The 17,011-nt window shown below is 39.2% G+C and overlaps 2 protein-coding genes across 3 annotated transcripts in view; both read left to right on the forward strand.

The window, feature by feature from the left end:
- Positions 1-10,799, forward strand: part of LOC146461478 (band 4.1-like protein 3) — a 44,085-nt gene extending 33,286 nt beyond the window's left edge. The window contains exons 9-16 of one of the 2 annotated variants that reach the window (XM_085086798.1): positions 1,189-1,276; positions 1,402-1,490; positions 2,708-2,774; positions 3,303-3,472; positions 4,673-4,776; positions 6,344-6,442; positions 6,905-6,948; positions 8,662-10,799. In XM_085086798.1, the coding sequence (XP_084942924.1) occupies positions 1,189-1,276; positions 1,402-1,490; positions 2,708-2,774; positions 3,303-3,472; positions 4,673-4,776; positions 6,344-6,442; positions 6,905-6,942 (655 nt within the window). In that variant the 3' untranslated portion in view covers positions 6,943-6,948; positions 8,662-10,799. The remainder of the gene's footprint in view (positions 1-1,188; positions 1,277-1,401; positions 1,491-2,707; positions 2,775-3,302; positions 3,473-4,672; positions 4,777-6,343; positions 6,443-6,904; positions 6,949-8,661) is intronic. The other variant, XM_085086797.1, reaches the window with a different exon arrangement.
- Positions 10,800-13,502: 2,703 nt separating this feature from the next.
- LOC146461479 (cholinesterase-like) overlaps positions 13,503-17,011 on the forward strand; it is an 18,725-nt gene continuing 15,216 nt past the window's right edge. The window contains exons 1-2 of the mRNA XM_085086921.1: positions 13,503-14,296; positions 15,432-15,611. Coding sequence (XP_084943047.1) covers positions 13,695-14,296; positions 15,432-15,611 — 782 coding nt within the window. The 5' untranslated portion in view covers positions 13,503-13,694. The remainder of the gene's footprint in view (positions 14,297-15,431; positions 15,612-17,011) is intronic.

Genomic DNA, 17,011 nt, shown 5'->3' on the forward strand with positions numbered 1-17,011 from the left:
TGGTGGAAACCTATAAATCATTAATATTAAACCAGTTTAAAAAAATGGTGCCCTTAAATGTTCAAAAGTGTTCTTTTTCTTTTCCGCTCGATATGGAAACAGCGAAAATGGATTGAAAAAGTTGGGCCTACACTTTTTCTTTCTGTTTTTCGCTTTGTGCCTTGGATGAAGTCAGTAAAAACTTATTGTTAGCAAATCTTGAAATGTAAAAATTCCTTTAGCTTCAATATCATTTATATAACCTCCTTGAAAACAAGCCCTTCCTGAGAGTAATCTCATAAAACAATCCTTCCAATAAATGTCATCCTAGGGCTTTGCCATATGAAATTGGCATGTTACCTTGACAGTATTTCATGCACTTGTAAGCAAAGTAATAATTGCATGTACATGTAATGCACTTTTCAGGAAAAATGCTTAAAATACTCTAACATGCACTGGAGAGTTTTTTTAATCAAGTGTCATTACATCTTGCGGAGCTGTCATTAAGGGTTGTAACCCATGGCACCTGTAACACCTGAATACCCTCAACAGAGCCTTGATGTTACGGCTAACCTTGATAGTTGTAGGGCCATTCGACTAAGAAAGCAACAAGATTGTTACAGGTGTCAAGCTCAATACAACATGTGACCAAAAACTTGATGACAGCCGGGCTGTCTTGCACATAAAATGGATTTGTACAAAATATTTGTTGACTACAAGATTTGAATTAAATCTCTGCCTAGTCTTTTTTATCAGTAAATCAAGTCTCTTTGCACATGTACACAGTGATTGACTTGCATGTAACATTGTTAAGAATATCTTGACCAAAAATAGTCAAATTTCATCTCCATACATCTGGCGTTATTAATCATGTAAGATAAATAAGTAAATAAATTTATAAAACTTATAAATTTATAATTGGGGACAAACTAAATCAATGAAATAAATATACAAACTGAACATAACATACAGTGTATGTTAAAAAATTATCCCCACTGGTGGGAGGCAAACCAGTTGGCTATTTACAAAGCTTGGCCTTGGACTTGAAAACGAGGCTACAGTGAAACAAGTTCAAGAGGTCAGAAGAGGAATTAAACCCGGCGACTCCAGGGAACAAGTCTGCCGTCCTAACCAATAGGCCATGCCGCCTCCATGCGGCCCCCCACGCTGTCTCCTCATCCATGCCTAATGACCATCTTTACCTTGCAGAGGAATGATGCCAGAGGATGCTGAGTTGCAGTACTTGGATAATGCAAGGAAGCTTCCATTGTATGGAGTCGACCTGCATCAAGCTGTGGTAAGGTTCATGCTAGAAGTTCACATAGAGCGAGTCTAAGTGGTTGACAATGTTCTGCTGTACATAGTTATCAGAAACTTTACCTTATGTTAATGACTGTTTTGGTGGCCATGTTTTTGTTACAGGATGCCGAAGGTCAGTCTGTGATTGTAGGTGTGTCAGCTTGGGGAATTCATGTCTTCCACAACAATCGATTGATCAACAAGTTTGTGTGGTGAGTAGAGAAATTTCAGGAAAAATTATAATATGTATAATAATACAGATAATCCATGTCATGCCAGTATTTCCGAGAATGAAATGAACGTTTGAATTTCTCTTTGTAATGTCCGACGTTTAAATGGAATGTTGAACATTTCTCTGGAAATCTTTCCGAAAAAGAAACATTACTGAAGAAAAGATGCTAAATACTTGGGAAACAATCGTTATTCTTAAAACACTTAATTCTGTAATAGCTTTATATCGTCAAAACTGACTGTAAATTTCAAAACTCTGTGCAAATTTCAAAAATACTGGTCACGCGTGACGTGGATTGACTGTAATATGTTTTACTGGAAAATGCACCACAAAAAAAAAAGGGGTTAATATGAAACTACATCTGGAAACCAGTGGTGTACTTTCCATATCCTCACTAGTGAGGATATTGGTGATGTGGTTTCCTATTTTTTCATGTTAATAGTTATTTGTAGTGATAGATTTGACTATCGAATAAAAAGAAAATTGCTTGGTGGCTTGAAGATATGAAATCTTTTTTTCATGTTAAAAACAATATTTTACTCACTCCCTTTGCTTCAACGTAAAAATATCTTTACCACTCGAAAATAAAATTTGTTTTCGTGCCGCCATGTAATATCCTCTATTTATTTTATAATTTGATGTAGGTTAACATAGTATGTCACAACTTCTTCTTTGTGACTCGGCAATTTTTCTTGTTACACATACACTTACTGATCATCATCATCACCATCACCATCATCTCAATTAGGTCGGTAGAAGCCAGTTAGCCAAACCAACCATTTGCAAAATATAAAAGTAAAAATTACATGCCACAATAAGTAGAATACAGAATAAAAAATCAACTATACAAATTGACATGTAATAGTGACGTAATATCAGGCATATCAGGGAGGAGCTGATTCCAGTCTCTAGCAGTTCTTGGGAAAAAAGAAAAGTGATGTTTTGACAAGTTAATGTACAATTTGGGATCAGAATTAATTATGTGGCGATTACATGTATTTACTTCACCCAGAAATGGACTTAAATGTTGTCAGGGCTTTCCTTGAGATTGAATCAGCCATAAACGAAAACTGTTTGCCATATAATAGCTGTTGTCTTTTAGTCATTTTAGCCAGTTATTGAAAGGTGTAGTATTTTATTAGTGGCTACCCTGTGGGAGAGTTCAATCATTTAAACCAAGTGTCCCTTTCTTAACAGGCCCAAGATTGTAAAAATAGCCTTCAAAAAGAAGAAGTTTACATTAACAATCAGACCTGCAAGTGAGGTAAATGAGGTTGCTATTACATGTAGCTTGCCATTTCTTAGCTGGTGTGTGTAATGGTGTATTATTATATTAATAATAAATTCAAAAGAACATGGTGTGCCTGTTCAGTTAGAGTCCCTGGACGGTACATGTAAACTCATCGGCCATTAATTTTTGCAACTTGAACTTGAAGCAACTGGGTTTTTTCACACAGTAAGCTTAACCATTGTTATTGTTGACAACACAACTTGACAGGTATATGTACTTACCCATTCAATCCAAAAACATCTTCTTTGCTTCCTCGTCAGGCAATTTTTTCTTGGCAGTATGTCTGGAATTTGCTGATGCGATTTTTGTCTTCATTCTGAACAAACAAGTCCATTCTTACGTAGCGAAACTGTTCCCATATAATATAAAACATAAAATATTTATGTAGTGGATGGTCTTTTTACCCTGAGGATGACTTGATTAGTAAAAAAATGTTTGGTTTTTAATATTGTAATTGTATTTTGTTTTGGCATAACTGTCCATTTTCTTTTTACTTTGCAGAACGATTACTATGGAGCCATAGTGCTGAGTTTTAAGCTCGGTAGTTTGAGGGCCACAAAACGACTCTGGAAGGTTGGGGTGGAAAACCATTCATTCTTCAGACTGTCACAGGCTGATCTCCCTCCTAAAGATGTCGGATTCATTAAACTTGGTTCAAAGTTTAGATACAGGTCTGTCAACTGAATTGTTGTTTGACACAGCTCTTTACTGGTGGAACTGCGGTGGTGTGGTGGTGGGCTGTTGGAAGTTTTGAGGGTTTTTTATATTGTTGAGCTGAATGAGTTGTAATGATGTTTGTTATTACAGATTAGTGCAAATTATACACACAAAATATTATTACAACCGTGATTCGAACTACCATGAAGTAAATGTTTAACTGTAAAAATGACAGTCAAGGCAATACATTTTCTTGACTAACATTGCGACAAGTTTTGTTATTTACAAGGGCACCTGGGGAAGACCATCCGAGATGCTTTGGATTCCTAATTATTTACAAGAAAGAAGCAAACTAAACAAATATACTTTATTGTATTATTGCCTTCCTTCGAGCATGGACACCAAAGGGTCCCAATTTCTATTAAAAAGAGTTTTGTCTTTATTTCCTTAAGTTCTTTTTGGGAAGCACATATTAGTAGCTTATAACTGAGAGATTTAACGAGATTTGTGTTTTTGATATCTGGCCAGTATTGGACTCTGAAAGATCGGAGGGTGGTGGCTCAAAGCGTGCTTGGTCTCTCCATTGCTGTGTTGTTTCTTTAGACAAGAAACTTTGCTTCACAGTCTCTTTCTTCACCTAGGTGTATAAATGGGTACCGGTGACATGCCGCTGGGGGTAACCCTGCAATGGACTAGCCTCCCATCCAGGGTGGTGGGAGGGGGGGGGGGAGGTAGCAATTCTTCTAGTTAATTGATGCTGCAGTCGTTTGGGCCACTCACAATAGGCTCGGAGTGTGACTTTACCTTTTACATGTCACTGGGCAGTGGGAGGGGGAGGGGGGTTGGTTGTAGGGGAAGGGTAAGGTTGAGTTGAGAAATAGCAGGTGCATCTGTGTGGCAAGTTTTATAATTCCCCTTTTCATAACAGCAGCAACAACAACGTCTGTTTGTACTGTAACTTCAATGAATAAATACGCATAATATAAAATTTATAAATACACACAGTATTTAATAAAATGCGAAGTTGATTCTTTTTTGAATAAGTTCGAGGTTAGAATTTGAAATCTCTCATCATTTTCATTCCACAATTTAGGTCCATTAAATTATAACATCATACAAAATACTTTCTTCATATCGTTTCTCTTTAGTGCAGAACTTGTTACGCAAGTACGTGGGCCGTAAGGCTTACAATTGTTGCTCTTTATTCTTCCCAGTGGCCGCACACAGCACCAGGCCCGTCACAGCCAGGAGGTGAACCGTGCTCCCCCAGACTTTGAGCGAGTCTCAAGCAAGCGCTTTTCCTCCAAAGTGCTTGATGGTAAGTCAGCAACACAGAATTGGGAAGTTTTCAAATACATGTATGTGCGGTTCACATTTGAGATGAAAAGTGGGAGAGTTGAAGGTAAAATTTCCAAGTGATCTAACCCATGGCTTTTTGTGTTGTTGTTGTTGTTGTTGTTGTTCAAAAGAAGCAATTTTATGTAACAATGGCTGCTTTCCTGTGACAGTTATGTTCTCAAATTGGAGCCAATCATGAAAAAAAATTTAACTGATTTTGTACTTAACAGCATACGTATTTCTCTATGTGGTGTACACACAAAACAATATTTTGAGATAAAAGGACAGTGCGTTTTCCTTTTTTTTTTTTTTTTTTTTTTCACCTGCTTGGGTTCTTGTTTCTCTCACTTTCTGTTAACTAAACTAAACTAACTAACTAGAATGTTTATAGTGGAAATGCACTTAGCTACCCAAGCTAGATTACGGGCATTCCACTCAGAAATAACGAAAACAAATAATCAAATAAAACATAACAGGTTAAAAATCCCAACTGGCAGGAGGCAAACCAGCTGGCTATGTACAAGCGTGGCAGAGGATGGGGCTTGAACCCCGGGGGCTCCGGATTTCAAGTCCAGCGCCCTAAACCGGTGGACCACGCCTCCTCCTCGTTATGTTTGGCCTTTCAGTTGCCTTTGATTACGTTCCAAAAGTTCCTATCTAACTTCAAAGATGCCAATAGTTGAACAGACTGAAGAGAGGTTCAGCTGATGTTTACACAAATTCTCTCGACCAGCACCATAGGTGTTGTTATCAAGGCTGAACGTGGTTACCTCAAATAACATTATCGTAAAAGAATTTTCTCACAATTTCACCGGTTGTTTTCTATTGTGTATTCCTTCAAAAACTGTAATTGGCCATTTCCGAGTTCCTTTGAACCTCATTATGAGTCTATTTAGCGAGGCTCATTTATAAAAGTGCCTAACACTAATAACGTTGTAGCTCAATATAAACTCTTTCAAATGTCTGTCTATTTGATCAATTCTTCCAGTCTAGTCGGAACAGGGATTGCAATAGATAAAGCAGAACTTCTATAACGTTACACATAGGATGAATGAAGCTCTCTTGAGCAGCAGTTAAATATAAATTTCCTTGCAGGGAAGCACAATATGAAGCATTAGTGATCCTCGCTTGCTCAGCTCGCGGTACTGTCTATGCGGGAGTATAAGGTTTTTGGCGACTTAGCCGCCATGAGGAGCCTAAGCCGCGAGAATATTTCAAATCGCCTATCAACTATTTCCCTCGCGGCGGTGTGCTAGTTCACCCGCCAGCTTCGCAGACTGTATTGACCTAAAATGTTCCTTATATTCACCACTCATCCATCTATTCATTCATTAATTCATTCTTTCATCATTCACTCACTCTCTCACTCGCCCACTCATTCCTTCCTTCCTTCCTTCCTTCCTTCCTTCCTTCCTTCCTTCCTTCCTTCCTTCCTTCCTTCCTTCCTTCCTTCCTTCCTTCCTTCCTTCCTTCCTTCCTTCCTTCCTTCCAATGTAATAACATTCATTCATTCATTCATTCATTCATTTCAATGTAACAATTTTTAGGTAACCGAAAGACAGACGTAATCGAGGAAGTACCAAAAGTAGAGGAAGCGAAAGAAGATGAAGAAAAAAAGGATGAAGAGAAGCCCGTCGAGAAAACAGGTTCGCATTTGGTTTTGCACATATGCTAATTGTAAAATCACTTTGAACAATTTTTAACAAATGAACCCAGTGAGTAGCACTGTCAGCAAAGAAATCTCTTTGACTCAAGTTTTATTCTCCGGCCAGTTTCGTCTGATAACCAGGAAGTTTAAACAAGATTACATATATAGGTAGTTTATTCTATAGATAGCTGTTCCAGTGAATATCACGTTACGAAACACCCACGAAAATTACATGCAGGATACAAACTACACTGGCGTGGATTAACGTGAGCTCCAAAATTAAACTTAATATTCTGAGTTGATTGCCGGGAACAGTTTACATGTAGAACAATAACAAAAACAAAATTCAGCCACTAGTCTTGTTTGCAGCTATGGTCGTTGCCTTCAAAGTAATGATGATGATGATGGCTTTTCCTTGTGTTATTCAATTCTGTTATCCGTTTGTTTTTATCTTTCGCAGAAGAGGCTGCCCCGGTTCCTGTGGCAACAGCGGAGTAGTAAGTAGTGAAAGTAATTTTTGTCTCGTGACTAAACTCAGCATTACATTCTGAATGCTTTACGTTAAGGCCCGTTTAAACGGTTTCAACATTCGTTTCAACATGCGTTCAACAGCTGTTTAGTTACTGCGCCTTTCAATAACATGCGGACTCTGAAGTTCAAAATTCAACCAACCGTTACGCTTTTCACTGCCGTCAATCACTTGAGCGGACCTCTTAGAAAACAACGACGTTTGGCTCAACGGGGTTAAAGGTCATGTTCGTGCATTGTGATTAGCGGATTTCGATCCACTTTATCGGTTTCTCTATTTTTTGTGGTCAGTCGGCTGTCGCCGTAATTATGATTGACGGTAGTAAAACACACATATCATTAGCTGGGGTTTAAGTTCAGAGTCCGTATGTTATTGAAAGGTGTAGTAAACACAGTTAAAAATTGTTTCCTTAATAACAGCTGCTTTCGGATTTTTGTCAACTACAGATTTAGCACAAATGAAATCATAAGTGAATTGTACTTAAATCATATGTCAAAGCCAATGGTCCAGCTTTCTGTTGCCGATTTTCATTTTGTTAAACCTTGTTTAATTAAACATGTTTTGTTGGTGTGAATAGGGCTTAAGATACACGCGTAGACGTTTGACCGCGGGTTTGCTAACACCACTGCGCCGTCCCTGCTCGGTAATTGCCCGAACGCTCCGAATGTAGACTGGAAGACAAGAAAGATCACATTAAAATTAGACAGTTCGCCAAGTTTGAAGTTCTGTCGTTAGATTGCAACCATGTAGAAAGCTCTTAAAAATCGGAAAAATTAGAGACCTTGCATGGATTTGGGAGTCGCCATCTCAGAATAAGAGAGATTTGTATGGAATTTGGGCGAACTCTGACAGGTCACGGCCTGGTTACTAGTCAATGAAACTTCCTAATCTTTATGTGATCTTTCTGGCGATGAGGCTCATTTCTTCATATGAAGCAATTTGAACAATGTGTAAACTAGATCCCAGTTCCTATGTGAACTTCGGAACGGGCAATTATTGTAGTTCATCAGTTACATACATACCTCTTACTAACCTCGTTTTCTCGGTCCGTACTGTAAGTTACGGATCGAGTTTTTTCCGTTAATTTCTGGCCCGCGCGCTTAGCGCATGGGTCAAATCAATGGGTAAAAACGAGGATCCGTAACTTACGGTACAGACCGAGTAAACGAGGTTAGTAAGATATTTTCTGTATCTCTGAGGTTAATCGGGCGCGCGGGAAAGGCACAACTTTCCAATTTCGCGGGCCGTACAGTGAAATGCGGCCCGCAAAATTGAACAATCACACCGCTTGTACTAACTGAGAGGTAGAGCGGTTTTCAATCGAGTGTCGTAAAACCAAAACCAAAGTAATTACTCTGGCCAAACACAAAAGACATAAACAGCACAATCAGGCAATCAAAACTCGAAGCTAATACATGCAACCGGCGCCAAGCGCGGGAAAACGCGTGCGGGCGAAAACACGATTGGTTTTGGTTTGGATTCCCATTGGTTGATAAAATGGCGCGAACTTTGTAAACCAGTCATAGAGCCTAGTAGAGCAAAACCAAAGCAAACGCGAAATTACTTTCGACACTCAATTGAAAACTGCCCTGTAATAAAGTGGATTAATAAGGTACGTGTTAGTCTCCCACGTGTGTCGCTCACATGCAATAGAACTGAAATGAATCTTTTTTCGTCTTTTCTTTCAGGTAATCACTGAGGAATCAAAGAAACCTTTAGTTTCTGGCTTAAAGTTTTATTACACAAAATTTTATCTTTTATTACATACTAGATCCTTTTGCGTCAACTCTGCTTTGCACAGTGGGATCATGCGTAAATAATTGTCAAAAGCCGTGATTTGTTAAGGCTGCGCGAATTTAATTTTATCAATAAGTTTTTCAGATCCGGTGCGCAAGAATATATTAATACGGCTCTTAAAACGTAACGCTTAAATTAGAAGTTTTAATCAGTTTTAAAATGTAGTGAACAGTGTTCTTGTGTCGAGATTTGCCTATTGATTTGGTTTGAATTTTCTTTAACTTTCTAAAAGACAGTTCGCCATACTCATTGGCACCAATTTCTCGCAGTCGAGTTTGGAAGAACTTCAGCTTGGGTGAAGTGCGATTTTATTATCGTCACATTTAGTAAAATAGTCTTGTTTCTGATTATCGTGTTTAGAAGGATTATCCCAGTCACAGTTAAGGCCAAAGCACAGGTCCTGTAAAAATGCTAGGACAGTGCATTTCCGTATGGATATCAGGAACAACATATACATTAGTTTAACGGAAAGAGGTACAACAACGGCAGATATGCCAACAACTTTGTCTTAAAAGGGTAAACACTTGAGGAGTAGGGGCGGGGGAGCTCCCGTATCTTTGCAATATTTAAAGGTTTAAAAAATCTTTTCGTGTGAAATTAACGAAATGCGTTTTCTTTTTCTTTTTCTTTTTTTTTTTTGTTTTGTTTTTTGTTTTTTTGTTTTTTTTGCCAGCTTTTGGATACTTCTCTCGATATCTCCATAGCCTGGTCATAATTTTAGCACAACAGGCGAATCCCTGTGACGTTAAGCCTTTCATAAATAATGGCAAAATAAAAGCATTATTTCTGACCGTAGAAAGTACCCTCTACAAGGACGTACAACAGCATAAATGCTGCGCCTGCCTTGAAGGGATCCCAGGCAACTGGGCTGAGCTTGGACACCATGGAACCCAGTTTTAAATCTTAAACAGATAACCGATCACAGGAGTCTTGCCTGATGCCTGTTACTTAGGCCCGGTTCAGACGCCGAACTTTTCATGAGCCGAACCTAACATATCGAATTAAGTACATGAAAAGTTCGGCGTCTGAATTAGTTGAGAACGGCTGTTTCAATTTGGAACGGCTCAGCCGTTCTTCCCGCCTGGCTCACCCGGGAATTTCGGCTTTGAAACGGCTTTGATTCAGACGTCGAACTTAAGCCGAACCTAATGCATAAATTATTATAACGTATTTCAAATAATAAAAAAAAAGCTGACATTTCGATTGGTTTTGCTTCAAGTAAATTAAGTTCGGCTAATTAAGTTCGGCGTCTGAATCAAAAGGCGGGATTTTCATGGTTTGGGTCGACCTTAACTTGAATTAAGTTCGGCTCATGAAAAGTTCGGCGTCTGAACTGGGCCTTAGTTTGACTTTCTATCGGATGAACAATATTACTTTCTATCGATTCAAAGTACACTCATAGTACTGTTAGTTACAAAATGGATATTTGCAAATCAATTACTTGAGCTTTTATTTTGTTCAAGGTGTTTATTGTAACTGTCAGTAACAACTTAAGGATGAAATCCTTTTATGCTGCCGGTAACGAGGGCCGCAGATATATACAGCCAGGTTAAAAATTCATCATGTTAACCGTGTCACTCGATTACCTTTTGAAGCGTTAAAATCTCTAAATGTACCGTAATTCTTTTGGAGGAGACCTGACTTGGCAGTAGTTTTGCAAATAACAGTTTGTTGTCGTAATAGTGAGCTGGTACTCCGATACATCTACCAACCCGAGCGGAGTCGATATGCCGACATACCAACTGGACTAAGATTCCACTTCCGGTTAAGCATTGAGCTTTTCTTCCGTTAGGTGACGGTAACCTGTATCTGCGAAGTCGATCTCCGATCTTCCATTCGATCCGACTGCGTTCGGGTGTCGTCCCGACTCCGTTCGGGTGTATCGGACGTTTAAGAATAGTGGCCTCAGTATTTTGAAATGGTTACAACGACTAAGCGTGATTTTTATTGTAGAATGGTCTAATCCAATTCTATTGTCCGTTTTATTTTAACGGGCCAGCTTTGTAGTAAAATAAAAATCTTTCTTGTAGCGAAGTCGTTTATTCATTAAAATAACCTCTGGTGGAAGCGCTCGCTGATTGGTTGACAGCCGTGTTGATATAACTAACTATGGAAACATCCTAATTAGTCTTCTGCAGTGTAGCTATGCCAAACATAATCTGCGGGAGACAGTTTTTCGAAAGTGATGTTTATTGAAAGTTAATGAGAACAGCATTATGAACATTTGCCAACATCTCGTACTTCCAAAGCGGATAGTTGGGCGGCACGAAATCGGGACTTGAGACCAAAAGCCTCGCTTCTCTTTTTAAACTTAAGCTTGGCCCCGATTTCGCTCGTGAAATCTTCGTCCCAACCCGACGGGTTCTCCGAGAATGTACCCCGGATATATCAAGTGAGAATATAAAGCATGGCTCTATCTTACCGATGTGATTCACCAGGGCCCAGTTGCTCAAAGCCCGATTAAGCTAATCCCGGATTAACGTGAACTTTGCAAGGGCACCCAACGGATCGTTTCCGTAAATTATCTGTTCGGAAGGTCCTTAATCCCCTACAATTTTCTGAGGGGAAACTTTCGTGATATGGAAAATTTAAGGTCTATTGTTTTCGGATTGATAAAAATGTCGTTTTGGGTGCCGAAGAAAGGTCAGCTAAGATTTTCGGAACGGAAATAAGACATAACGTTTTTCGGGAAATGGACAAAAATGCCCTAGCAATTTCGAAAAGACTGAAGTTCCCCTACAATGACCGAACAGATAAAAATATTATACCGCAGCCTAAAATGAACCTACAGAGCTTTAAAGGCACTTCAGATAGCCTAAAATAGCGTTTCAAAGGTCCGAGAGAAAACTGTCGTTGGGTGCCCCTGACTTTGGTTCGAGTTTAATTACTAAAGAAATAAAAAACGCGCCGAGTGCATTGTTGAGTTAAATAAGCAGGCGGAACACGAGAGAAGCGCAGAGCGGCTCGTGCCTCTTTGCACTTCTCGAGTGTTTTTAAAAATTCCCAAGTGCTTATATAACTCAACAATGTACGAGGAACAAGTTTTTTATTTCTTTTATAAAATATAAACGATCGCAACACCTCAGACAAGTGCGAATTTTAATGAATCAACATCAAGTTTCTCCTTACACGAGATAACGCGCAATTCAATAGCGTGCGCTCTTGCCGATCACGACACGATCACGACAGTTTTTCGTCACATTGTAAGCAAGTTCAAGAAGTTAACTCCAAGTCAAGTTTAAGTTTTAAGGTGTTGAGAAACAAGTTGAAGTTAATTAAAACTCTGGAAACCTAAGTACAAGAGACTGTTTTTTGCGAATCGCTGGAGTGACAGCGCATTCTGTCTATGAATTTCTCAGATTTTTCACAGGCAAAAAATTTGACGTGTGCTCCGTGTATATGTACAATTATAATGCACGCACCATACGTATGCTTCGTGCATTGTGGAGTTATACAGAACTCAGTTTGACCAATCACAGTGCTTGCTTGACCCTGGCTATTTTATAATAATCAATAACGATTCTTCCAAAAGATTTTTGGCCCTCAGTTTTGACTTAGAGTTTTCTTTACCTTGAGCTTGAAATTAGCCTTTAAAACCATTTTTAACGAACGAAATGAAAACCTCGATTAACTTTTAATCGTAGATTAGCCGTAATCGGCTTTCGAACAACCCAGCCAAGGTCAAACGGCACATGATAGTTGATGATAATCGATCATGGTTTAAAACTCGCGCGCTCGTTTGGCAACCAACTATCATGCGCTATCATCGACTTTCATCAACTATCATTCACTTTGAGCATGTTCAAATTCTTCATGGTAGTTAACCCATAGTTTTTCTCGGTTTGATCACACGCATGATAGTCGATGATATCAACCAGCGCGCTCTAAAGATTCAATTTCCGTTAGTTCTTCCAACAACTGAAGGAAAACAAAGCCGACTGCTGCTCACTTTCGCCGCGGAAAATTCATCCATGCGAAGTTTTGTTTGCGATGTTTACACTCGGCAGGTGCCTGACACTAGAAGCTACACGAGTTTTTTTTTTTTTTGAGCTGCTTGACCACTCGCTTTTTTTAATTGATAGTTGATGATTGTTTTGACTATCATCGACTATCATGCACCGTTTGACCAAGGCTTTAAACAGGGTTTATTGAACTTTTACTTTCCCATTTTTGAACATGCAAGGGAGAGTTTTTCCCTCTCCCGGATGATTCATTTGTAGTCGGGGGGGGGGGAGGGGTGGGGGTAGGTACAGCACCGCACAGTCGTTGTTGTTATAGCGGTCATGCATTACCCTTAGGGGTGGGGGGGGTTCTCAGAGTTGTTCATTTTCCTTTTTTCTCAAACAGAATTGAGCCCTTCGCGGCTCAATTCTGTTTGAGGATCGAGAAGAAAGGAAGAAAACCTCCGGTATTCAAGGGGGCACCCTGCAAGCAGAGCCTTTCTTTGCAGGGTGGTATTGGGGTAGCTAGGAAGTTATCACAACTGTTAATAAAAATAAGAGAAAAATAAAAGAATAATAATATACGGAGAAAGCAGAAAAATCACACTAAATTCTTGAATCGATAAACTGCAGTTTTGAAAATTATGTAAAGCTTACAGTATTTTATAGTTATATTAAAGCGTTTACGATTTTGTCTGGCATAGCAACCTGCTAGGTGGGCAAATTGTTTTGTGACAAAATGCGAAAATGAGGAAAGCATAATCATTATCCTTTCTCCAAAGTGCAGAATTTTATTAGTCTCAACTTTCCTGTCAAAACTCAGGTGATTTTATTGTCCCGTTTTCGCAAAAGACAACTACAGTACTTCCGGTGAACGATTTCAAACTTCCGTTAACACGGCGAGGAGTTGAGGGACCCACTCTCCCGCCAATTCATCACCGGTCGCCCGTTGGTAAGAGAAAAGACCTGAAAAAGGAAGCGACATGGCTTTCACTATTCGTACTGCCTTTGCAATCGTCGGTGTATTTTTCTTAGTTTCGACTTTATCGGTGCTCGCGTCTGAAGCGGCGAATGTCGTGGTGAACACAACAAAAGGTCCAGTTCGCGGAGAAGCAATTGTTTTGAACACAAACAAAACTCTCGTGCGATATCTCGGAATACCGTTTGCCAAGGCCGAGAGATTTGAAGCTCCACAATCACCAAAGCCATGGACTGTTCCTCTGAACGCAACCTCATTCGGACCTTCATGCTGGCAAAGCCCAAGTATTGACGTTAACTCGACAGAAAGCATGGGCCAGGATTGCCTCTCTGTGAACGTCTTTCTCCCTGGGAACAAAGCGGATGGAAATGCGCTTTTGTCGGTTATGGTGTGGATATACGGAGGTGGATTTTCGTTTGGTAGTTCTGCGTATCATATTTACAATGGAGATTATCTTGCCACCGAGGGAGGGGTCATCGTTGTGACTTTTAACTACCGTCTTGGTGTGTTAGGGTTTTTATCGACCGGAACAAAAGATTTGCCCGGAAATTTAGGACTTTTGGATCAAGTTAAAGCCTTACAATGGGTACAGGAAAACATCGAGAGGTAAATAGTATTTCACTCCATGGCGAATTACTTTGGTTGAAATCCTATTATTTGGGGGGGGGGGGGGGGAAGGCTGGGTCTGAGGGGGGTACTCCCCCATATAAGCTATATCATTAGGTCTGTGAGGTGCCAAAGGGAAATGCATGTTGAGCCGTTTTGGTATGAAATAAGCTATAGATTTCAACCATTTTGTTTGAAAACAGCTAATTTGGATTCTAGAAACCCAGTCTAAAAATGGGCATCAATTTTGAAACAGGGTCAGGGTTTGGGGAACTGAGCTCCCCAAAACCACACCAAAAACTCTGAGGAGTACCCCCCCCCCCCCTTTGGGGACTGGGTTGGGGGAAGGTATTGCTAGGCTACCAGTACTGGGGACTTCCCTCTTTCCTGATCTCTTTAGGGAGGTGGAAGGAGGGAATTCATAGTCAGGCCCCACTTTTAGATACAATGTTTGCCTCTGTCTCTTATGTTTGTTTCCCAACTTCTTCCATGAAACAGTTTTACGATCTTTCCACCCAAGTGAAGTCCACTAAAAACTTTCTATCTCAAGAAAGTCCTTAGTCACCATATCATCCAGGGACGTTGTTAAGAGCTAACCACAGGGGAATTTTACCATCTGAAAGAGATGTTATCATTGGCTAAAATTCCAAGAAAACACAAAGTTGGAGGCTAATTTTAATGGTGCAGAGTCCAAAGGAGCTGGCTGGGTTTATTAATGAGCCACCTGTTGAAGTGCTCTTTAGCTTCATCGGTCCCTTCATTCCTGAAGCTATAATTTCAAATGCAAGAGAGGCCTTCACACTGAAACTGAAAACTGAACTGAACTCACTGAACAACTTTATTTTAGCACAGTAAAATCAATCAGCAGAGCTGGTGGGGTCATGCATTTAAACGAACCGGTCACATCTACTTGTCACTAATGTATACCTTTAGTTGGTACCACATCCCCAAGCACTCAAGCCTGCATGGTTGCTTCTTTATTGTCCACAACTTACATGTACTTTAATTGAGCATTCAAATAAGGTCAATTTTTATTATTTGCTTATTTATTTATTTATTTATTTACTTATTTATTTACTTATTTAATTATTTATTTATTTATTTATTTATTTATTTATTTATTATGGCATTCCAGTTTTGGGGGAGACCCAAACCAAGTGACTATCTTTGGTCAGTCTGCTGGAGCGGTGAGTGTTGGTCTTCACATGTTATCCCCCTTAAGCTCTGGGCTTTATCACAAAGTTATTCTTCAAAGTGGAACTGCAGCTGCAACATTTGCTGGCATGGACAACAAAACAGCCACAGACATGGCAAGGTAGGTGCTAACATTAATTTTCAATGCCATGATAATGATGATGATGATAATTAATGGTGATGATGATGGTGATTATGTGTTACTTTTTAAGTGATTAATTAAATAATTTATTGTTATTTAAGAGCTATGGAGAAATAGTGGATTTTGCACTCAATATAAGAGGGATTATAGGGATTAGGTCAGCTGGGGTACATGTGCAGTACTTAGAGTCCAATAATTTGAGACTAAATTACATGGAAGTCATTACTGACAGGATTTTTTCTCTTCCACCATTGCAAAATTGCTTTAAAAGATATTGCAACAAACAACTTCAGCAGCTGTATTGATTATTAATTAAAGAATTAACGTTTGTAAATTTAAAAAGTCAGCTTTAACTTTCCAAAGATGAACACAATTCAAACAGATGGATTTTAACAACTTCAGGTATACTAGAAGACAGTATTTAAAAAAATTAGGTCAACGATTTTAAGGTGCTTAGAAGTCCTCATCAATGCGTGCATGCAGCGGGGGTGACATATAGTCCCTTTAAGGTGAAAAGGTTTTTTTTAAATATTGCATGTAAGCACTGTTTTTTGAACCACGCAAAGAACACCTATAAATTGCAGAATTCTGCACATCTGAGTGAGATTTTCAATTACCATATAATTTCTTTATCTCTACTGGTTGCAATTCCGTAACAGGATTTACTTAAATTTCCAGAGTTGAAGAAGAAAGTAGAAAAACTTAATTTAATATTACAGTGTCGCCCAGTCAGCAGTGACACTGGTATCCATCAGGGGCCTTGTGTGACCTTTTAAAACAAGCGTGATTGACAGAATCAATTTATCATGAACAATACTATACCTGCCAACTCTCACACATTATGCGTGAGTGTCACGCCTGCAGACTAAACACATTGATCTCACGCATCGAGGACAATTTCTCTCGCGTGACTCACAAATCCGGACGAGCTGTTCTTAAAACAAACTTCATTTCATTTCACACTTGTTATGTGTATTATTTCTTTGCCCTTGATAACAATCGCAAAAGCTTTCAAATGTCTACAATCCGTTCGGATCGTATTAACGTGTTCAAAGGTCGTCGGAATATCTTTGGGCATTTTCGGCAACATTCGTAAGTCTTTGGGAAAACGTCGGAAATCTTCAGAAGTGGCTCAACAAACGTTTTCGGAAATCCCAGTCATGACTAGACAAAAATCTCACACATTTGACTCAGAAAAAGTTGGCAGGTATACAATATATACTGAATCCTAAAAACTAAGAAATCTATAAATTATAGCTACCACTTACAACTACATGGCTCAACTGATTTCACTGAGTCAATTAAAGGACTTAATTTTCTCATTTCCCTCTCCAAAAAACTTATTAGTCTCCATATGATGTGAGTGAGTGATTGTGGTG

Source organism: Pavona decussata, unplaced genomic scaffold (assembly GCF_977016875.1).
Source record: "Pavona decussata unplaced genomic scaffold, jaPavDecu1.1 SCAFFOLD_198, whole genome shotgun sequence".
Taxonomy (NCBI): domain Eukaryota; kingdom Metazoa; phylum Cnidaria; class Anthozoa; order Scleractinia; family Agariciidae; genus Pavona; species Pavona decussata.